This window comes from Acanthochromis polyacanthus, chromosome 22 (genome assembly GCF_021347895.1).
Source record: "Acanthochromis polyacanthus isolate Apoly-LR-REF ecotype Palm Island chromosome 22, KAUST_Apoly_ChrSc, whole genome shotgun sequence".
Classification (NCBI taxonomy): domain Eukaryota; kingdom Metazoa; phylum Chordata; class Actinopteri; family Pomacentridae; genus Acanthochromis; species Acanthochromis polyacanthus.
Window position 1 is genome coordinate 9,933,577 of NC_067134.1, and position 24,021 is coordinate 9,957,597.

The window sequence follows — 24,021 nt, forward strand, 5'->3', positions numbered from 1 at the left end:
TTGCTACAGAAACATGAAAGCAGCAATGGAGTGAGACATCAGGAATCTGCAGAGGAAAACAACGGTTCCCCAAAGACAAACAGAGATGAATCACTCAGTTGTGAGCAATGCGGCAAGACTTTTATCACAGCAACAAAGCTAAGAATTCACAAATGTATTCATACTGGAGACAGACAGTTCAGCTGTGATCAGTGTGAGAAGACATTTAAGACCAAGAGTCATCTAACAAGCCATCAACTCATTCACAGTGGAGTTAGAGCATTCAGTTGTGATCAGTGTGAGAAGAGTTTTATTTTCAAGAGTAATCTAACAAGACATCAACTCATTCACAGTGGAGTTAGAGCATTCAGCTGTGATCAGTGTGAGAAGACATTTATTTCCAAGGCTCATTTAACAAGCCATCAACTCATTCACAGTGGAGTTAGACCATTCAGCTGTGATCAGTGTGGGAAGAGTTTTAGTCGGATGAGAGCCCTAAAAAGCCATAAACTCATTCACAGTGGAGTTGGAGCATTCAGCTGTGATCAGTGTGGGAAGAGTTTTACTCGGATGTCCAGCCTAAGAATCCATCAACTTATTCACAGTGGAGTTAGACCATTCAGCTGTGATCAGTGTGGGGAGAGTTTTACTCAGATGTCCAGCCTAAGAGTCCATCAACTCATTCACAGTGGGCTTAGACCATTCAGCTGTGATCAATGTGGGAAGACTTTTACTTCCAAGAGTCATCTAACAAGCCATCAACTCATTCACAGTGGGATTAGAGCATTCAGCTGTGATCAGTGTGGGAAGACTTTTATTTCCAAGAGTCTTCTAACAAAACATCAACTCACTCACAGTGGAGTTAGACCATTCAGCTGTGATCAGTGTGAGAAGACATTTAAGACCAAGTCTCAACTAACAAAACATCAACTCATTCACAGTGGAGTTAGACCATTCAGCTGTGATCAGTGTGAGAAGACTTTCACTTTCAAGAGTAGTCTAACAAGACATCAACTCATTCACAGTGGAGTTAGAGCATTCAGCTGTGATCAGTGTGGGAAGACATTTATTACCAAGACTCATTTAGCAAGCCATCAACTCATTCACAGTGGAGTTAGACCATTCAGCTGTGATCAGTGTGGGAAGACTTTTACTTTCAAGGGTACCCTAAGAAGCCATCAACTCATTCACAGTGGAGTGAGAGCATTCAGCTGTGATCAGTGTGGGAAGACTTTTACTTTCAAGGGTGCCCTAAGAAGCCATCAACTCATTCACAGTGGAGTGAGAGCATTCAGCTGTGATCAGTGTGAGAAGAGTTTTACTCAGATGTCCAGCCTAAGACTCCATCAACTCATTCACAGTGGGCTTAGACCATTCAGCTGTGATCAGTGTGGGAAGAGTTTTACTACCAAGACAAATTTAACAGCACACCAAGTCATCCACAGCGGAGGTGAACCATTCAACTGTGATCAGTGTGGGAAGGCTTTCACTACCAAGAGGAGTCTAACAAGCCATCAACTAATTCACAGTGGAGTTAGAGCATTCAGCTGTTATCAGTGTGGGAAGACATTTATTACCAAGGCTCATTTAGCAAGCCATCAACTCATTCACAGTGGAGTTAGACCATTCAGCTGTGATCAATGTGGGAAGGCTTTTACTACCAAGAGTAATTTAACAGCACACCAAGTCGTCCACAGCGGCGGTGAACCATTCAACTGTGATCAGTGTGTGAAAACCGTTACTGAACATGAACAGTTATTGATCCATCAATGCCCCCATTCTGGTAGACAGCTGTACCACTGTGACTACTGTGAAAAAACTTTCAAGCGCCAAGAGAACCTAAAATATCACCAACGCATCCACACTGGACATGACGTGTGGATATGTGATCACTGTGGCAAACTATTTGGAAGGTTCTCAGATTTAAAAGCTCATACAGTTACCCACACCAGGGTTAAACCGTACCGCCGTGACCAGAAGGGGAAAGGCTTCAACAACACTGGAGTCGCTCACCAACGTGACCACGCTGGGGACAGACCCTACAGATGTGACGAGTGTATTAAGACTTTTAGAACTTTGGGTTCCCTAAAACAACACCAGCTGATCCACACCAGAAAGAAAGCATTCAGTCAACGCCACAGTAAGGTATGTAAAGGTTGTCTCAGCAACAGTGTGCACACTATTCTCCAGGTTAATCTGGGGATGTAGGTAAGATAATTGATAATTCTGACATGATCAGCATCAGCACCAACACAAACTCGTTCTCACTACATAATGTTAAAGAGACATCACATCAGTGTTAAATATTCTACTGGGATGTTGGATATTTAACGAATATAAACCCAGCTTAACTCATCAGTTGCTTGTTGGCCTCATGTCAGTTAACCTCATATAAGTCTTTGTCAAAGCGCTCCTTTATTAGCTAAGGTTCCACAATGCTTTGTGCTGTCCACACACAGAACAGTCTGAGGGTCTGGCAAGAAGCTCCACCCTGTGGCGCAACTAGGTACTGCAGCTCATCTACAATAGCTGATGTGTGTATTATGGAGGGATATGTTATCAGCAGATGCTAAGTATTTCATGACTCACCTTGGATCGTGAGCCAAAAGTGCTTTCTGGAGGCATCCCTAGTTTAAACCCCTCAGCCATTTTCTTTCTATATGATTGTTAATCTTTCTGGAAGCTCAGACAACTGAATGTTAGATTACAACAGGTCGAAGTGTCTTCAGATGTCAGTAGTGGTGCTCTGTATTTCAGGCAAGGCATCAGTTCTTCAATGCTGCAGGAAACTTTAACTTACACTGTGTTTTTCTGTTTGTTTATTTTCCAAGGAGAGCAGCACAGATGTGCACACTGACCACAAACTGAACGCCTGCCAAGAAGATTGCCCTATGCCGGGTTCAGTCCAAGTTCCTGAAGTCGTCCACAAACTTAAAGTCCTTGAGATCAGGCTCCACAGAATTCAGGTGTAATCTCTTGTTTAGTGTCTTCGTTAATGTCGCACTCCATTGATCATGTTTTAATCATCCCTCTATTTCTATTTTCTGACGAGGTTTCCATAATTTCAACTACAAAGTAAAAATAAAGGGTCAGCAAGTGCAGTGCCTGTAAAGAGTATTCACCCCACTTAGAAGTTTTTCCCTTGTTATTGCTTTTAATCCAGTAAAGAATGAGTGATCAAGGGCGATAGAAGTGAGAGAGGTCACCAAGACACCTAATACTCCCAAGTTTTAGAAGCTGAGATGGGAGAGACTGTTGATACAACAACTGTTGTCTGTTTTTCACCAGTCAAAGCTTTAATGGCGACAAAGTGAAAGACTCTGTCGAGAAAAGTTCTTCTTATATCTAGACTAGAGTTCAGCAGAAGACATGTGGAGACTCTGAAGTCCACTGAAGAAGGTTCTTTGGTTTGACTTTCTCTTTGTACTTTGGTGCACTGCTGTAGGGAGCAGGCCGAAAATCTGGTATGAACTTACTTCATTAAAAAAAAATAAAATTGTAGCTTACGCACTGTTAAGTGTTGTCTTGCTCATTAATGCTCATTAACCCGTTTAATCCCAAATTTTTCCCGGCAAAATAAGTGTATGTAATTTACTCCTTAGACTCCCCTAACGCATCGCATGTATACATTTTTTCATTTCATGTTGACTTTTTCAGTGAAAAGTTAGGTTTTATACTTGGCAACAATTGTTGCCAGTGGGACACTGCATTGTCAAAATGTACACACATTCTTCAGTTTGACCTATTTACACCTTTTTTTTAAAAAAAAGGGGAACATTAACACTAATTAGTGTAATATATTATAACTCGGCATGGATATAATTGTGTTCACAACTTTATAAGATACATAAAGATACTATAGCAATGAATAAAACTCAACTAAAATTGACAACTTTGCAATTACTGCGTTTCACACTCTCATAAAACAGTTTAATAACCATAGAGCTAAGAGTGTTTGATCTTACAAAATAAGAAGTGACCATAGTTTACAAAAATAAAATAAATTTACATTGTGACAGTAGCTTCGATTGACTATTTACTGAACTCTAACATCATGGCCAGGCAATGAGTGTACATAATGCTTTCATGCAATTGATAGCTGTTTTGTGTATGGCATCATCTTGTGAACACCCTTAGAGTTAGAGGATACATCAGCAGGAACAAATCAACAGGGTCTGCTTTAGTTTGTTTCATGCTGTCTGCTGAAGTTCCTCCATATGTCACAAAATCTGGTTGATTGCATGGACTATGTATTGACTATGTATGTATGTATTAGACTATGTATTATGCTAGCGGCAACAGATGTTGCCATGCTTACATTTACTCTTCTTATGAGCAAAAGATGCATGCAGGCATAAAATTCTTATTATATATCAGTAGGAGACCCTTTAAAAATGTATGTACAAAATATCTCAATTATATCTGTTAAGGTATTGAAATAAATTCTTCTTGTACAAGTTTGAGGCAGACATCTCCTTCCATCGGAGCAGGCAAGAAGTAAAGAGGCCTAGTCATGTGACCATTCACACTAGTTACATGACGCAATTGATGCAATTTAGAGGAGACAACCTATTCTTTGATTTTAAAACTTGCATTAGCTGTCCAAAGCCAAAACAACACTTTTAGAGAATAAAAATTAAAAGAAAAATGAGCGGCAACAACTGTTGCCAGTGGGATTAAACGGGTTATTACATTTTCCTTTAGTTGCTTCATTTAAATCCACATCCACTGGTTCTTTAGCACAAAGTTTTAGCACAGTATAACAAATGGTCTAGCAAACAACAGACCTATCGACCAGCCAAACAAATAATGCAAACAACAACATGGCAGAATACATGGAGTTAGGCATATGTTGATACATCCAACACTTACTTAGATTATGTTCTTATTACTTCTGGTGCGTGTCTGTTTAGACTCTGACACAAAATGCATTACTTTATCTTTAGCTGAACAGGTGGTTTTCTTCTTCAGTTGACATATAAACCCCTAAAAGGAAAGAGTTTAAGATTAGTTGCATAATTACCACACACAGGATCATTGTCCAGCCGATGTGATGTGAAACACCAGAAGTCAGGAATGGGCTCCTCCGATGGTTCAGGGACCTGCAAATGAAATTGTCTTAGTATCTCAGTTAGACGTTTCACATACTCAGCCATTCATTCCTCGGTCCATAGCAGAGTGACTGTGTGTGGTCAAAGTTGCATTAGCTACTGTGAACATAGGCTGACCCATGAGAACCTCATGGAGGCTCAGTCCTGTGGTCAAATTTGCAGTGCTGAGGATTGGATGCAGCACAATTGGCATAATTAGGAGAGCATCGTGCCATTTTAACCCTGTTTTAACATGTTTTCACATTTTTCTTTGATAGTAAGATTTAAATCTTCCTAACTATCCTTCTTTGATAGTATAATGAATTCATATCTGTGGAGACCTTAATGTTTCTGCTAAGCTGTAAATCCTGGTAGAACCATTGTGATTTTGTTGATTGATCTCATCTATCCCTCCTTTTCCAACACGAGTTGGACCGCATACGGCATAAAACATGGAAGAGAGAATGGAGATGAACACCTAACCCAAACAACTCCTAGATATCCGTATGACATCATCAATGAGTGTGTAACTCCCATATTTTACTGAACAACACTCCTATTTTTCAGCTGGAAAGAGAATTTCTGCACAATGCTTTTGCTCAACAAACACCAAAACAATGACAGAAACAATCATATATTTCAGTAATTCAGTATGAAAATCAAAATTCTAATCGTCTTAAGTTCCATATTCAGCTGAAAGGAAAAACCGAATTCCCCTCTTCAGTCATCTGTTCCTCACACAATGTTAAAGTTCACATACAGCGTGGTGAAGTCAGAGGTCCAGTGTTCATTCATGTACACTCTTTTATTCATAACAACGGATTTACTTTAAGATACCAATAACAATTTTTTTTTAGGACCGGAGGTGACCCTTAATGTTATTCTCAGTTCTGTTAATGCTATGCTGTGATGTCTCTCTTCATCTCAGGTGTCTCATGTTCACTGTGAGGATCTTCTGAGTGAAGCCAACAGAAGGAAAACCTCATCTGGTTGTGAAGGAGACTGAATGGACGACATCCTCAGTGAACCACTTCCTGTTCAGCTTTCACTTACAGAAGGACAGACCAACTGTTTAAGCAGTTTATTATTCTCTGTTCTTAGTATTCACAGGTTCCATTTATAACTTTTAACTTCATGCACCGGCATTTGGGATGTCATAAACTAACAGCTGAGGGGACACCTCAGTCGTGAGAAAGTGAATCATTTTTCCCCAACACAGAGTACATGTTGCTATTATTCATATCAGATATGCAGCATTAAAAGAACATTCAGGTCAACAGCTTCATTATTTCCTTTATTATACATTTAAAAACTACGTTCTTTAACAATTTTGAACTGTAAAGATGTTTAAACACATGAAATAAATAATGTGTTGCTGACATTGATGTATAAAAACTGAACAGTCACAAGACCAGTTGTATTCTGAAGAGAGGAGCTGAATCTGCAGCATTATTGTTATTAATGGAAGGATGAGGAGGACATCAGTGATGAAGGAGAGAAGACTCTTCAGACAACCACAGCTGGATGTTCATGTTCTCTGGAGCTCTCAGTCCATCAGACCAGATGTTCCCAATGATCCAGAACAAGACTGGAAGGAAAAGACACGAACAGTGAGAAAAAGATCTCCAAGGTTCTTTCATTCCAACTGATGGAACATTAAATATCAGAGTGAACACATCAGCATCTGAATGGATCACAATAGAGTGTTGCGTTTTGTCCTATCTTTTAATCTTATGGAAATGTTTGTTTTCCTGGTTGAGGCCACAGAACATTTTACTGCCTTAGATGGACAATAAAGGTTATTCTGTTTGATTCTAATGTATCATTAGCATTAACGTGAGCTCCACAGTTATCTGATCGTACACTGTTAGAGAGAAAAAAACTGAAGCAAAGAACAGAGATATGAACTCAGAACTGAACGGAGAGATTAACATTCATCAGTAACAGTTCTGTGAGGAACAGAAACGTAGATGTATTTATATCTGTTGATTCAAACAGCAGTTATTGATCCATTATGATTGATCAGCTGTGACCTGCAGGACACTTAGCTACAGCTAACAGTTAACTAGTTTATGACACTGACTAACCTGATTTAGCATCAGTGTTAATACTAACTCAGGAAACCTGGCTTCAGATTTACAGAACAATTTTAAAACACGATGTTAGAACATGTTTATATTCAGGCAGCTCTCTCCAGTGACCATGTCTGCTTTGTGTCTCCAGCACTGTATGTTCGTTTCATAACCACACAGTCTGATGTTAACTTACAGTAACTTCACTGCTTTATGTGTGATGTTGTCCAGATGTGGAGAAGACTACAACTAGCTACAAAAATGACTTTCCTGTGGAGTTTAGCTCGACTTTTGGAAGCTAACGTTGTTAGCAGCAGCAGCCTCGGTAAACAGCAGAAGTCCGTAAATGAGGGCGGGACAGGAAGTCCTCGGCTGTCAGCCAGTCTGACCAATCACTGCTCTCCGGCTCCGCCCTTGCTGTCGTCACTGGCTCCAAAAATCGAGGATGTCAACAAGGAAGAGGCTTCATTTTGTTCAGTGCCGAAATTAACGGGGACGTCACGGGTAGTGATGGGAGATCGAGGCTTTGATGAAGCTTCAACACTTTATCCAATACCTGCTTCATTACTCGAGGCTTCACTGACACTCAGTGCTCGAGTAGGGCATCTAGTGGTCAATAAAATGAAGTGCAATTGATTCATGTTTCTGATTGGTTCATGGATTGTTTTGGATTTGATTCGCCATGCACGTTCCTGTTTCACTACATTAGATGATTGTATCTGTTCTAGTGGCTACAATAATAATAATATTACCAGCAATAATAATGACAATAACTACTGAAGAGCCTGTTTCTTATCTGCCATGTCTGTCTGTAACCCTATATACTCTTCACTGATATTCTGTGTTATGAAACATTTAAACGGTGCTGCTACATTCATGAGATGTGCTCTATAAGTACAGACTGATGCAATTTTCACATGAGGCTGGTGCAAATACAGATTATATTATGGATTTTGGCAAAGTATGTCTTGGGTTAATTGGTAAAGAGGGTGTGCTTGTGTAACAGGATATGATTTTTTTTAACAATGTATTAACAGTTTTTGTATGCAGGTACATATATGCATTGCAGTATACCTTACAAGACTTACTCAGTTATGCAAATATTTTTAACCATAATGTGGTACTTGCACGTTAAACAGATCCTCATAAAATAAGGAAATGAAGAGAAAAAGATGGGAAAAAAGAAAAAATGAAATTAACATGTTCTCATACATGCAAATGCATAAATACAGAACAGCTGGTAATCCTGTCATTCCTCTCATTCTGGCAGTTCCACGAGGTTTACATCACAGCTGTTCATTCCACCTCATCACTTTCATCTGTTAAATTCATGGATTTCAAAAAAGCAATAAAGGGTCCCCACGCTTTCTCAAACAAATCCTGTCTCCCTTTTCGTACATGTGTCACTCTTTCTAGAGGAAAGGTTATTAACATCTGCCTCACCCAGTCTACTAATCTTGGTATGCAAGTTTTTTCCAAAAAAATGTTGTAATGTTTTTGAATGCAGGAGGCTTGAATCTATTATTATACGCTCACTCTTGGTGTACTTATGTCACCTTGGATAAAGTCCCAAAATAAAGTGAGCAGGGTTCATTGTAATATTTTTAGAAATAATATTCTCTATTGTTTGTTAAGTCTTCCCCCAGAATTTTTTTTAACCTTTGGGCAATCCCACATACAATGGTATAAAGTTCCGTTTGCCTCATTACATTTAACACATAAATCTGGGATGTTGCTGTTAATTTAATTTAAGTGGTGTAGTATATGTTCTCAACAACCATTTGTATTATAGCAATTTAAATCAGGTATTGATTGATTGAGTGTGGGCTTTGGTGCAAATCAGTTCCCAGTCCTCTGATGTTATGGCCATCGTTTTTTTAACAGTCGTAGTTACCTTGATATCAGGCAGCAAATGGAAATTATGCCATACACAGGACCTTATCCTGATTGGCTCCTGCTGCAGATCTATCTATCTATCTATCTATCTATCTAGCTAGCTAGCTATCTAGCTAGCTAGCTAGCTAGCTAGCTATCTAGCTATACACTACTAACTGTCAAAGCAACGAACGGTAGCAAAAAAACCAACCAACTCTGCGGAAAGTCAGTCAAATAAACGACACTCTGGGATCTCCTATCCCGGAACACACTCAGTCCCGCCAAGTGATTCACAAAACAAACCGAACCAATCGGGTGATTCGAAGCAGTTGAGTGCTTCAAACGTCACTGACGTGATTCAAACGTCACGAGTCACATGACCAAATCAAGCGTCGGCACAGTGGCTCGATACGATTGCTTCATGAGCTACCGCGCATGTGTTGAAGCCTCGGGTATCAGAGGACCATCACTAGTCACGGGTGCCACGTCCATCTTTATATACAGTCTATGGTTTATGGGTCTGTCCTGACTGACCCATGTGGACGTGGATTTGTGCCGGAAACGGGTGAAGACGGACTGTGAGCTGCTGCTGAGCCGCTTCCAGCAAACACAGTCCGTCCGCTTCGAGGTCTTCTTCGGCATCTGGAGGGACAAGAACTTCTCACACATCTTCTGGTAGGTTCACGCTCACAACCTCTCTACATTTTCCCCCACAGCTTCGTGAACTGTCTTCAACCAGTTTATGGTTTGGTGTCTTTCTTTGTGTGGGAGCTGAGGTCAGTTCAATGAGAGCTCAAGACTTTCAGCGCACAGACTGATCAGCTTCAGTTACATTAAAGCCTCTTGGAGATTTAATCTAAAATGATCATTTTCTCAGTGAACTGAGATGGTGCTCATAATTTACCTGCAAAATATATATTTTTTAGTCTACTTGAACTTCAACATTATCATCAGAGTACTTTTATAATGTTTATAGGAAGCAGTTAATGCGTCTCCTGCTGCTCTGACGGTTGAACTAGGAAACAGATTAAAGGGGAACTTCGGTTTTTTTCAACCTGGGGTCTGTTTCCATATGTAATTTCATACATGTGAGTGATGGAGAAATGAATTTTCGACATAGCTCCAGTATTTAGCCAGGCAGGCAGCTTAGCAGCTCAGCTAGCGAAAAGTATGGGGCAGCTGGCCCCCCACGTCAAAGTCCGCCCTAACGTGCTTTTGCCCCACACTGACCGGCTCGGATAGTCTCAATGAGTGTCCCACAACATACTAGAGATGAGAAGTGAACGAAAACCTCCACATTACCTGGCGATCGCTCTTTGTTGTGGTCTGTATCCAAATCTCAGGACGCCAGAAACCAAATCTCGTTCCAAAACCGGCCAATCCAATTGCGCGATTTTGCGAGCTTTCGCGCGATTTCGGAACGAGAATATTAAACAAGTTAATTCTGTTGTCTGTGTTTTGCAGTTTATTTCAACAAACAACATTTTGAACAACATGTTAAAAAGAAAATGTTCAGAAAATTCACAAACAAAGCAAAAAAGAAAAAGAAATGACTTTTTCAAACAGTATTCTCCAAGCACTTAATATTCTCTTGAGACTGACACTTGAGATAATGTTGTAAGTAAAAATTGTGCCTTATGAAGGAAAGCAGCATAGTTTTGTAGCAGTTTTGTTGTGGTTGGTGTTTTGAGTTCTTGTTAAATCTACTGAAGAGATACAAATTATTAAAAGTTATTAATAATACATGTACTTGATTTTCATGGTTTTTCCCCTTTAGACAAAAATAAATCTTTGCAGTTATAGTGATGTGGTATTGAAACATCAACACAAAAAAATCTGACTTGAGGCACTTTATAAAATGCTTTAAGTTTTGGCCAAGTAAGGTTTTACATTTGAGCAACAATAAAATAGTGGGTTCATAATGGGCATCATTTCCACCAGATGACCTCATATTTGCTCTGAATTAATAGAATCTCATATATATTGTGTTTTAGTGAGTTTTAAAACACATTTAAATACGTTTATTCACACTATAGATTGTATCTTAGAAGTTTAGGCTCAGGATTTTTTCTCACTTTAAGCTCTGCAAACATGACTAGCTTAATGCTACGTTAGCTTTAATCAGGCTACGACTGAGCAGCTAGCTCGGTAAACATCACTAATGTTAAAGCTAATATGTACTGTTCTTCTCTGGTCAACGCACACAGATATAAACTCCACCAACATGTGGAATGCATGGCACACATTATATCTGACATTAAAGTGCATGAAAAGCGGCACCGATAAGAAAATAAACTCTTACCGAACAATCAGAGTCCTTTCAGTGTCTGCTGGTAGAATCAGCCGAAGGTCCAAAACTGGTTAAAACAAGCCAACAGGCAGAAAAACTGTTTGTGGTGTCAAGTGGAGTACAAATGTTGAGGTCCCAGAAGCAACCAGGCCTTAAGGTAACAGAGGTTCTACGCAGATAAATAAAGATCTAATGACAAAACATAAGTTAACCATATGATTATGCTTACTGAAGTATAAACTCTAGACTGTTGATTTGATGGAATAATGATTAAAATGACTTTCTATATGTTTAGACTAGGAAAGAATGATCAAAAGAAGTGATTATCTATAACTGAATGTGTTTTGAACTGAAGTAATCTCTTGCGCTGTGTACGTGCAGAAAAAAGCAGAATCATGCATGAAGACATCACTGGGGAAGTTTGGGGAATTCCAGAGTGACCGGCTGTGTTCGGGTCTAATTTCAAATATGGCTATGATTTCCTCATCCAAATGTATGTGTAATCTGTGTATGTGCTTAAAATCATGATTACTGTGTAACTGGTGTATGTGTTAAATGGATAAAACTGTGTCTAAACCTTATGATTTAAAGAGAAGATTTATGGATTTCTTAAGATTCACCTACTCCTCATACTGGTAAAAAGTTAAGTTTATTGTGTGCATCAGATCTAATGGTTCTTAAAGGTTGCTTGGTCCAAGGACTTCATCAAACATTACCCCTAAGGTTAGCGTTCCAAACCTCTAAAACGAACCTCGGAATATCACTAAGTGGAAGCAGTCATAAGAGGAAAGGTGCCGCGATAAATCAACTCTACGACAAAGAGGGCTGCTTAGTAAGAGAGTATTTATCGAGATAAGAGGGGTAAGACGTTTGAATGTAAGGCGGTAAGAACCGAGGCGAGAATTCCTCGACCTCAGCTTAATCATTCTGCTGAATCCTATTCGGTGAAATTCTAATAGGCAGATAGAGTCTAGAATTGCCCTGAGTTAAGGGGTAAGGAAGGCTAGACCGGCGGACAGTGGAAAAGGTTCTGATGTTCCACCGATAAATAAACCAACAGTTATTTGATCAGAATTAAATCCAAACGAGGGAAACAGAATCTCGGCTGCCTCCTCCATAGGATCTGTCAATTATTCCAGACTGGATTGTCAGTCAAGTAGCCACGCCCCTTGACCTCGCAAAACTTCAACGCTCTATAAAAAATTCAATATTGATTTATTTTAAGTTCGGCCACCTGAGCTCTCATTTTGACCATGAAAACTAACGAAAACAAATCATGAGCTGTAGAAAAGCAGTCTATCAAATTCTATTTTTTCCTGTGATGAATTGGGGTCTATGGAGCCAGAGCTTTTTGGAGCCAACCCTAGCGGACGGTGTGATTAGGGCTGGGCGATATGACCAAAATTTTATATCCCGATATAGCTTATTTTATATCCCGATACGATATACATCACGATATAGCAGCGGCATACCTAACAAAGTAAGGTAGTCTGATCCTTGTCGGTCTTTTTAAATCCAAACCACCGCCATATGACAGAAGTTCCCCCTCTTTTAGGTACAAGCTCGTCAGTTTGAGCTGGTTGTTCGTCATCTTGTTGTTTAAATTGTTCTTCTGAGTTCAGTCCACCGTCTTCCTCCATAGCTGTTTGTTTTAGCCGCGTAAGTAGGTATTGGCTGTCCTAAAAGTCGCTAGAAGTCGCTAAATGACGTCATCTCCTAATTTCCATATTTCCCAGTTTGCATGTAATTGTAATCAACATTGTAGGAGAGAGGAATAACGTTGTGGAAGAGACCAAAAGTGAGTATAAAACACCTTAAATATGTTTTTGAACTAGAGGCTAAATGCTGTGGTTTATTTTAGTATGACAGTGAAGAAACATTTTCATTTATATCCCGCTCCGTAAGTCTGGATGGGATCTGTAGTGACTTTGCACATGCGCGATTGATCTGCCGTCTGGCCGCGGAGTGATGTGCGTGCGTCTCCTCTTATCAGACACTGGGACTGCTGCGGGGTTACTGGAGTGACAGCCTGTGTTTTGGGACGGGCAGGAGCTCACAGCAGCACCTGACCCGAGTTTTCCTGTCAGTTTCCAAAATGGCAGATTTGTCGCTAGTCCATCCATCCATCCATCCATCCATCCATCCATACACACCGCTTTATCCTCACTAGGGTCGCGGGGGTGCTGGAGTCTATCCCAGCTGACTCGGGTGAAGGCAGGGGACACCCTGGACAGGTCACCAGTCTGTCACAGGGCTACATATACAGACACACAATCACACTCACATTCACACCTACGGGCAATTTAGAGTAACCAATTAACCTCAGCATATTTTTGGACTGTGGGAGGAAGCCGGAGTACCCGGAGAAAACCCACGCATGCACAGGGAGAACATGCAGAACATGCAGAAAGATCCCAGGCCCAGGCCGGGATTTGAACCGGGGATGTTCTTGCTGCAAGGCGAAAGTGCTAACCACTACGCCGCTGTGCAGCCCGTTTGTCGCTAGTCGCTTTTGACAAAAAAAAGTCACTAGGACGCTTTGGAAGTCGCTAGATTTCGCGAGAAAGTCGCTAAGTTGGCAACACCAGTCTATGACCGCGTGCCTGGGCTTGACGTAAGGCACGTCGGTGACGTAAAATACTGCCGTAAAGCGTGTTTTGCGACACTGCGATATAAATGATAGATCTTCACATGAAATAATAGACATTTTCTATCGTCCAGACGATATCTATCGTCATATCACCCAGCCCTAGGTGTTTTTGGCACTTGTGTGTTGGTTTCATGTTTGGAGCCAGACGCTACGTCCATCTTTATATACAGTCTATGGTGGTATCCTAATGAAGATGTGTTTGATGTCACAGGTGATTGACAGGAGGAGGAGAGTCTGACGGAGGAGCAGAGGAACGTTGTCACCCATTTTGTCTGAGCTCAACAACGGAGGAAACATGGATTCTTCACAAAACGTGAGAAACATCACTGTAGTATGATCATCATTAATTTCTGATTTGGAATGTCTAAAGTTCCTCCAGTTGGATCGATGATCCAAGCAAAGCCAGGTAACGTTGGCTGGAGAGATGAAGCTCTGCAGAGGCAGCTCAACAGAGGATAAAATGGTGGACAGCGAGGAAGCTGTTTATCTTTTGTTTAATGTCAAATTAACTGCTATTAAAACATTACGTGAATGTGTTTCATGGTGATGTAGATAATGTGGGAAATATTTTCTTATTTCACATTTAATCAATATTCTATTATGTTCTATTTAGTTATTTCGATCGATCATAACCCAATTGATCAGCATATAATCACCTTTAATCGCAACTCATCTTATCATGTAGTCAAATTATATTACTAAGCTGGTTCTTATTCATATAATCTTTATATAATCACATTTAACCACAACTTCCCATAACATAGTTAAACTGTATTATTGTGTTATTTCTTATAAACTTTGTTACTTGTGTGCTCATGATGTGTTACCACAGCTTTGACCTCTCACACCCAAAAAACAGAGGAGACAGCTCAGACATTTAAAACACCACATTAACCACAAAAATAGCGTTCCGCTGCAGTGAAGATCTCAAGATAACAAACACACCTGTGAGGCGTCGCTTACAGAAATAGACATGGAACAAACGGTTCGATTCATTAAAGATTGAAGTTGCTTTATTTCTGAGAAAAATTGGCTCGGTGTACCTGCAGAAGCACATGTATGCATAAGAGGTAATGAGAGGTCAAGAAAAGAATCGTGCACAAAGGGCAACGCTTAAAGAATCAAATTGTGAGATTTCTTAAAAGGAAACTGTTAAAACATTGCAAAAGAACTGACAGATAAAAACTTAAAATCTGAGCACAGACAGACAGAGAAGCTCATCCTTTCACAAGAAACCACACCTAAGTTACCTTGTAACCTAAAACTCACACACACACACACACACACACACACACACACACACACACACACACACACACACACACACACACACACACACTCAATCTTGTACTTCTATCTTAGTGAGGACATCCATAGGCGTAATGCATTTCCTAGAGCCTTACCCTAACCTTAACCATCACAACTGATTGGCTAAACTTAATCCTTACCCTAACCCTAACCAAACCTCAATTCATACCTGTTCTCTAAAACAAGTCTTCACCCTCAAACATGGCTGTTTCAAAGTGAGGACCGGCCAAAATGTCCTCACTTTGTAAAAATGTCCTCACTTTGATAGTTAAATGAAGATGGTCCTCACAATGTAGCAAGTACAAGAACACACACACACACACACACACACACACACACACACACACACACACACAAGTACTCTGATTACAGGATGAAGACAGAAGACATCCAGCAAAACTTCCTCAACTTAGGCCAATCAGATATTCGCAGATCTCCGTTTAAAAACTTCTGTATAGTGTTACGACAGGCATTCTCATCTTTGTGAAGAGCTGCATGCAGGACTTTACTTAGATAACTGTTGTGAGCTAGATCAAAGGAGAATCTGCATGCATGCATTGTTGATTATCCAGTGCTCACTAAATATTCTTAAGTGAATATTTTTTGAGATATGAGTCTTCATTGTTTCCTGTGTGTTTCCTCAATAACATCTCAAGAATCCGTCATAACAATAAGTAACTCAGGAAAAGTCTTGTTTTTCAAGCTAGGTGTTCAGGAAGGAAAGGATCAGTGTTTTCTCTGGTAGAGAATAATACTTCTGGGCATTGTAAGTTTGCAGGCCTTTTTCCTTCTCCAGAAATTCAGACAGTTGAAACCAGAAGTTTACTTACACTGTATAAAATGACACGAAAACATTGTTTGTTTTTTTTGCAATGTCTGACATCAAATCAAATGACGCTTCTCCTGTTTTAGGTCATTGAGGATTGCCAAAATGATCTCCGTTTGCTAAATACCAGAATAACGAAAGAGAGTGATGCGATCTTTAGGGCTGGACCCAAATATCCAGATATCTGGTTGTGATGATGGTATCCGGATATTAATTTTGAGATCCGAATATTCAGTCCCACCCCGCGTCGGACGATGTCGCGTGAACAGTGTTCGTCTTGTGATTTTGCCCGATGTGTCCCCCGTCGGGTGTTCCTATAGGAACCGATCCTAACATTCGCCTCGCCAACACGCCAACAAAATGGACCGCGGCGCTTATTGGGAATTATCCGTCGGAAAACATTTGATTAAATTGTGAGGGTGCCCGAGTTCCATCAATTCCTGTTGCTCGCTACATTTACGTCATGCGATTCAGTATCTGTACACAATGTAAACATGCACAACACACGCCTGTGTTCAGTGCTTTTCTTGTTTCACAGTTGCATTTAAGTCACTGCCTCTGTTTGTGTCTTTGTCTGTTGCTACAGAAACATGAAAGCAGCAATGGAGTGAGACATCAGGAATCTGCAGAGGAAAACAACGGTTCCCCAACAACAAACAGAGATGAATCACTCAGTTGTGAGCAATGCGGCAAGACTTTTGTCACAGCAACAAAGCTAAGAATTCACAAACGCATTCATACTGCAGACAAACTGTTCAGCTGTGATCAGTGTGGGAAGACTTTTACTTCCAAGAGTAATCTAACAAGACATCAACTCATTCACAGTGGAGTTAGAGCATTCAGTTGTGATCAGTGTGAGAAGAGTTTTACTCAGATGTCCGGCCTAAGACTCCATCAACTCATTCACAGTCAGGTTAGACCATTCAACTGTGATCAGTGTGGGAAGACATTTAAGACCAAGACTAATTTAACAACCCATCAACTCATTCACAGTGGAGTTAGACCATTCAGTTGTGATCAGTGTGGGAAGAGTTTTACTCAGATGTCCAGCCTAAGACTCCATCAACTCATTCACAGTCGGGTTAGACCATTCAGCTGTGATCAGTGTGGGAAGACTTTTACTTTCAAGGGTAATCTAACAAGCCATCAACTCATTCACAGTGGAGTTAGAGCATTCAGCTGTGATCAGTGTGGGAAGGCTTTTCCTAGGATGGATGCCCTAAGACGCCATCAACTCATTCACAGTGGAGTTAGAGCATTCAGCTGTGATCAGTGTGGGAAGAGTTTTACTCAGATGACCAGCCTAAGACTCCATCAACTCATTCACAGTGGAGTTAGACCATTCAGCTGTGATCAGTGTGGGAAGACTTTTACTGCCAAGAGAAATTTAACAGCACACCAAGTCGTCCACAGCGGAGGTGAACCATTCAACTGTGATCAGTGTGTGAAAACCGTTACTCGACATGAACAGTCATTGATCCATCAATGCCCCCATTCTGGTAGACAGCTGTACCACTGTGACTACTGTGAAAAAACTTTCAAGCGCCAAGAGAGCCTAAAATATCACCAACGCATCCACACTGGACATGATGTGTGGATGTGTGATCACTGTGGCAAACTATTTGGAAGTTTCTCAAATTTAAAAGCTCATACAGTTACCCACACCAGGGTTAAACCGTACCGCCGTGACCAGAAGGGGAAAGGCTTCAACAACACTGGAGTCGCTCACCAACGTGACCACGCTGGGGACAGACCCTACAGATGTGACAAGTGTATTAAGACTTTTAGAACTTTGAGTTCCCTAGAACAACACCAGCTGATCCACACCAGAAAGAAAGCATTCAGTCAACGCCACAGTAAGGTATGTAAAGGTTGTCTCAGCAACAGTGTACACACTATTCTGCATTGTATAGTTTGGATATTGTGAAATTTAGTGTGATGCTGTTTTGAACAACTGTGGCCAATGTAGACACAGAAATTTTGTCCAGGTTAATCTGGGGATGTAGGTAAGATTGGTAATTCTGATATTATCAGCATCAGCACCAACACAAACTCGTTCTCACCACATAATGTTGAAAAGACATCACATCAGTGTTAAATATTCTACTGGGATGTTGGATATTTAACGAATATACACCCAGCTTAAAGGGGAACTTCTTTTTTTTCATCCTGGAGTCTGTTTTCATATGTCATTTCATACCTGTGAGTGATGGAGAAATTAATTTTCAACATAGCTCCAGTATTTAGCCAGGCAGGCAGCTTAGCAGCTCAGCTAGCGAAAAGTATGGGGCAACTACCCCCCCGCTTCAAAATCCGCCCTAACATGTTTTTTTTCCGACACTGACCGGCTCGGATAGTCTCAACGAGTGTCCCACAACATACTTGAGATGAGAAGTGAACGAAAACCTCCACATTACCTGGCGATCGCTCTTTGTTGTGGTCTGTATCCAAATCTCAGGATGCTTGAAAGCAAATCTCGTTCCGAAATCTCGCGATAGCTGTTTCCCCCACCGGTGTTTTGGCGCGAGCTATTGCGCGATTTCGTGAGATTTCGGAACGAGATTTGCTTTCTCGCGGGGGGGTAGTTGCCCCATACTTTTCGCTAGCTGAGCTGCTAAGCTGCCTGCCTGGCTAAATACTGGAGCAATGTCGAAAATTCCTTTCTCCTTCACTCACAGGTATGAAATGACAAATGAAAACAGACCCCAGGTTGGAAAAAAAACGAAGTTCTCCTTTAACTCATCAGTTGCTTGTTGGCCTCATGTCAGTTAGCCTCATATAAGTCTCTGTCAAAGTGCTCCTTTATTAGCTCAGGTTCCACAATGCTTTGTGCTGTCCACACACAGAACAATCTTGAGGGTCTGGCAAGAAGCTCCACCCTGTGGTGCAACAAGGTACTGCAGCTCATCTACAATAGCCAGTCCCTCTCGGAATTTGCGATGTTGTGATCGCGCAAATTCACGCGAAATCCACCAATCTCTGCCAATTTTGCACGGCCTTGCAATTTTTTCCAATCACCACAACTTTCCTGCAATTTTGGCTCGCCTCCCGTGAGTTCCATCAATCATAGCAGCTCCCAGTCCAAGCGTAAAACGCGTACATCACCGAATTCACTTCCTTGTTTCTGGTTTGAAGATGCCGACTTGCGATACTAATGTCTCTCATTTACCAACAAAAATTACTGCTGAAGACCGTGATAAACAATTAATTCACTGATGTTCTTCAGCAAAGTGGAGCTAAACTGTTTTACAGCTGTGCAATATTGTGGTGGAATACAAAAAAAGAAAAACAAAATTGATTGATACTCTTTTTTTTTAAAAACACGGAACATATTAGAACGGCTGAAATGAGCGAACAGCAGACCAGACAAATCACCATGATGGAAACTGTTGCATCCAGATCTGTTAGAGCACTGAAAGAATGAAGGTAAATGAGATTAAATTATTCCCCCAAAGAACACGCCGGAGTTATGTGACGATCAGCGTGTGTGAATCCTTCTTCTGTTACCAACATCACTCAAAAACGGATTCAGGGATTTAAATGAAATTTTCAGGGTCGGTCAGAAATGACACAAGGACCAAATGATTAGACTTCGGGAGTGATACGGCTTAAAGTTTGGATCCACAGATTTGTTAAGGATTCATAGCGGCACGGCGTCTGATAGCAGCACGGTAACCATGGCAACAAATGAACGCTACCTCAGCGGTCAACAAATCTATCACTGTGGACGTATCGGAAATGACACAAAAAACAACTGATTAAATTGTGGGGGTGTTTCTGAGTCCCATCAATTCCTGTCGTCCCTTGCATAGTTAGGTACATCATATTAAACCAATATCTGGCAGCTGCTAATGTCCCACCGTGGTGTGCCAGCTTTTGTGGAAATGGGTTGGAACGTTAAATAATTAATTTGGGAATAAATATTGTCAATGACAGTGTTGAAACATGTTCTACAAGCTGGAAAAAATACAGCTTTTTAGCAATCTTCCCTTATCTCCCGCAATTTTATCTCAACAAACAAGCTTAAAACATCGCAACTTTTATCGCAATTTTTTACAAAAGCTGCAGTGAATTCAGGCATTTTCAGCCGCAACAATCATGAAAAACGCCCGCGAAATCTTGGAGGGACTGAATAGCTTATGTGTGTATTATGGAGGGATACGTTATCAGCAGATGCTAAGTATTTCATGACTCACCTTGGATCATGAGCCAAAAGTGCTTTATGGAGGCATCCCTAGTTTAAACTCCTGCAGCCATTTTCTTTCTCTTTGATTGTTAATCTTTCTGGAAGCTCAGACAACTGAATGTTAAATGACAACAGGTCGAAGTGTCTTCAGATGTCAGTAGTGGTGCTCTGTATTTCAGGCAAGGCATCAGTTCTTCAATGCTGCAGGAAACTAACTTACGCTGTGTTTTTCTGGGGGTTTTTTCCCAATCAGAGCGGCACAGATATGCACACTGGCCACAAACTGAACGCCTGCCAAGAAGATTGCCCCATGCTGGGTTTAGTCCAATTTCCTGAAGTTGTCCACGTACTTAGTCCTTGAGATCAGGCTCCACAGAATTCAGGTGTAATCTCTTGTTTAGTGTCTTCGTTAATGTCGCACTTGTTTGATCATGTTTTAATCACCTCTCAATTTCTATTTTCTGACGAGGTTTCCTTAATTTCTACTACAAAGTAAAAATAAAGGGTCAGCAAGTGCAGTGCCTGTAAAGAGTATTCACCCCACTTAGAAGTTTTTCCCCTGTTATTGCTTTTAATCCAGTAAAGAATGAGTGACCAAGGGCGATAGAAGTGAGAGAGGTCACCAAGACACCTAATACTCCTCTGAAGGATCTCCAAGTTTTAGCAGCTGAAATGTGAGAGACAGTTGATACAGCAACTGTTGTCTGTTTTTCACCAGTCAAAGCTTCATGGGAGACAAAGCGAAAGACTGTTGAGAAAAGTTCTTCTTATATCTGGACTAGAGTTCAGCAGAAGACATGTGGAGACTCTGAAGTCCACTGAAGAAGGTTCTTTGGTTTGACTTTCTCTTTATACTTTAGTGCACTGCTGTAGGGAGCAGGATGTAAATCCTGGTATGAGCTTACTTTGTTTTATAAAAAATAAAATTGTAGCTTACGCACTGTTCAGTGTTGTCTTGGTCATTAATTCTCATTAATTACATTTTCCTTTGATTGCTTCATTTAAATCCACATCCACTGGTTCTTTAGCACAAAATTTTAGTACAGTATATCAAATGGTCTAACAAACAACCAGCCAAACAACAGACCAATCGATCAACCAAACAAATAAAGCAAACAATCAACAAACCAAAACAAGCCAACAGACAAATCAACCAATTAACCAACTGACCGACCAACCAACCAAATAAAACAAACAGATCAAGCAAACAACCAACTCGCCAAACAACAGACCAGACCAACCAGTCAAACAACTGACTGACAAAACAACCAAAAAACAAATGGATCAAGCAAACAACCAACTAACCAAGCAACAGACCAGACCAACCAAACAACAGACCGACTGACTAACCAACAGACCGACCGACCAAACAAAACTAACAGATTAAAGAGACAACCAACGAACCAAACAACAGGCCAAATGACCAAGCATTCGACCGACCAACGAACCAAACAACAGGCCAAATGACCAACCATTCGACCGACCATCCAACCAAACAAAACAAACAGATCAAGGAAACAACCAGCGAACCAAACAACAGACCAGACCAACCAACCAAACAACCGACTGACCGACCGAACAAACAAAAAAACAGATCAAGGAAACAACCATCCAACCAAAACAAGCCAACAGACCAAGCAAACAACAGACCAAACAAACAGATCAAGGTAACAATCAGCTAACCAAACAGACACATGCCTGTGCTCAGCACAAGGTCATTTTTATTAAAGATTTCATCCGTTGGAAATTATACGTCAACTGAGCATCCCTGGTGGAGTACTGTGTTCTCTGAGAGCCTTTCTTGTTGTGTCAACTGCTGAACAATGAAATGTGAATTGAAAACATAGTTTCTGAATTTATTGTGCAAGTATTTATCAGTAATACAGTGAAAATGAGAGGAAATATTTGTGAATATTTACTTTGCAGTTGATTAAATTGTGAGGGTGCCCAAGTCCCATCAATTCCTGCTGCTCACTACATTTACATTTCTGTTATGCGATTCGGTATCTGTACACAATGTGCACATGCACAACACATGCCTGTGTTCAGCCCAAAGTAAATTTTTATTAAAAATTTCATCTGTGGGAAATGATCCGACGACTGAGCAGTCTTGACCAAGTACTGCGCTCTCTGAGTGCTTTTCTTGTTTCACAGTTGCATTTAAATCACTGCCTCTGTTTGTGTCTTTGTCTGTTGCTACAGAAACATGAAAGCAGCAATGGAGTGAGACATCAGGAATCTGCAGAGGAAAACAACGGTTCCCCAACAACAAACAGAGATGAATCACTCAGTTGTGAGCAATGCGGCAAGACTTTTATCACAGCAACAAAGCTAAGAATTCACAAACGCATTCATACTGTAGGCAAACTGTTCAGCTGTGATCAGTGTGAGAAGACATTTACTGTCAAGAGTAGTCTAACAAGACATCAACTCATTCACAGTGGAGTTAGACCATTCCGCTGTGATAAGTGTGAGAAGACATTTAAGCTCAAGACTCATTTAACAAGCCATCAACTCATTCACAGTGGAGTTAGACCATTCAGCTGTGATAAGTGTGAGAAGACATTTAAGACCAAGGCTCGTTTAACAACTCATCAACTCATTCACAGTGGAGTTAGACCATTCCACTGTGATAAGTGTGAGAAGACATTTAAGACCAAGGCTCGTTTAACAAACCATCAACTCATTCACAGTGGCGTTAGACCATTCAGCTGTGATCAGTGTGGGAAGAGTTTTACTCAGATGTCCAGCCTAAGAATCCATCAACTCATTCACAGTGGGGTTAGACCATTCAGCTGTGATCAGTGTGAGAAGAGTTTTACTCAGATGTCCAGCCTAAGAATCCATCAACTCATTCACAGTGGGGTTAGACCATTCCGCTGTGATAAGTGTGAGAAGACATTTAAGACCAAGGCTCAATTAACAAGCCATCAACTAATTCACAGTGGAGTTGGACCATTCAGCTGTGATCAGTGTGGGAAGAGTTTTACTTTGAAGAGTAGTCTAACAAAACATCAACTCATTCACAGTGGAGTTAGAGCATTCAGCTGTGATCAGTGTGAGAAGACTTTTACTACCAAAGGTCATTTAACAGGCCATCAACTCATTCACAGTGGAGTTAGAGCATTCAGCTGTGATCAATGTGGGAAGAGTTTTACTTTCAAGAGGAATTTAATAGTACACCAAGTCGTCCACAGCGGAGGTGAACCATTCAACTGTGATCAGAGTGTGAAAACCGTTACTCGACATGAACAGTCATTGATCCATCAATGCCCCCATTCTGGTAGACAGCTGTACCACTGTGACTACTGTGAAAAAACTTTCAAGCGCCAAGAGAGCCTAAAATATCACCAACGCATCCACACTGGACATGACGTGTGCATATGTGATCACTGTGGCAAACTATTTGGAAGGTTCTCAGATTTAAAAGCTCATACAGTTACCCACACCAGGGTTAAACCGTTCCGCTGTGACCAGAAGGGGAAAGGCTTCAACAACACTGGAGTCGCTCACCAACGTGACCACGCTGGGGACAGACCCTACAGATGTGACGAGTGTATTAAGACTTTTAGAACTTTGGGTTCCCTAAAACAACACCAGCTGATCCACACCAGAAAGAAAGCATTCAGTCAACATCACAGTAAGGTATGTAAAGGTTGTCTCAGCAACAGTGTACACACTATTCTGCATTGGATATTTTGGATATCGTGAAATTTAGTGTGATGCTGCTTTGAACGACTGTGGC

The 24,021-nt window shown here is 40.8% G+C and overlaps 1 protein-coding gene and 1 long non-coding RNA gene across 47 annotated transcripts in view; one reads left to right on the forward strand and one right to left on the reverse strand.

Annotated features, from left to right (window-relative positions):
• Positions 1-24,021, forward strand: part of LOC127532133 (zinc finger protein 665-like) — a 123,124-nt gene that overhangs the window by 36,409 nt on the left and 62,694 nt on the right. For 23 of the 46 annotated variants that reach the window (XR_007939394.1, XR_007939395.1, XR_007939393.1 and 20 more), the window contains 3 exons: positions 10-2,124; positions 2,811-2,945; positions 22,479-23,921. The exons of 2 other annotated variants lie outside the window; for them this stretch is intronic. Coding sequence is in view for 39 of the 44 variants with exons in the window: in XM_051943100.1 (XP_051799060.1) it covers positions 10-2,124; positions 2,811-2,945; positions 22,479-23,921 (3,693 nt within the window). In the remaining 5 variants the exon portion in view is untranslated. Of the gene's footprint in view, positions 1-9; positions 2,125-2,810; positions 2,946-3,031; positions 6,882-20,529; positions 20,660-20,745; positions 21,104-22,478; positions 23,922-24,021 lie in introns of those variants that run through there. 21 more of the 46 variants (XM_051943108.1, XM_051943110.1, XM_051943127.1 and 18 more) reach the window with 14 other exon arrangements.
• On the reverse strand, positions 6,345-7,980 carry LOC127532134 (uncharacterized). The gene is made up of 2 exons (XR_007939400.1): positions 7,338-7,980; positions 6,345-6,657 (listed from the first exon to the last, which is right to left on the reverse strand). It is a non-coding gene; the product is annotated as an uncharacterized LOC127532134 (long non-coding RNA).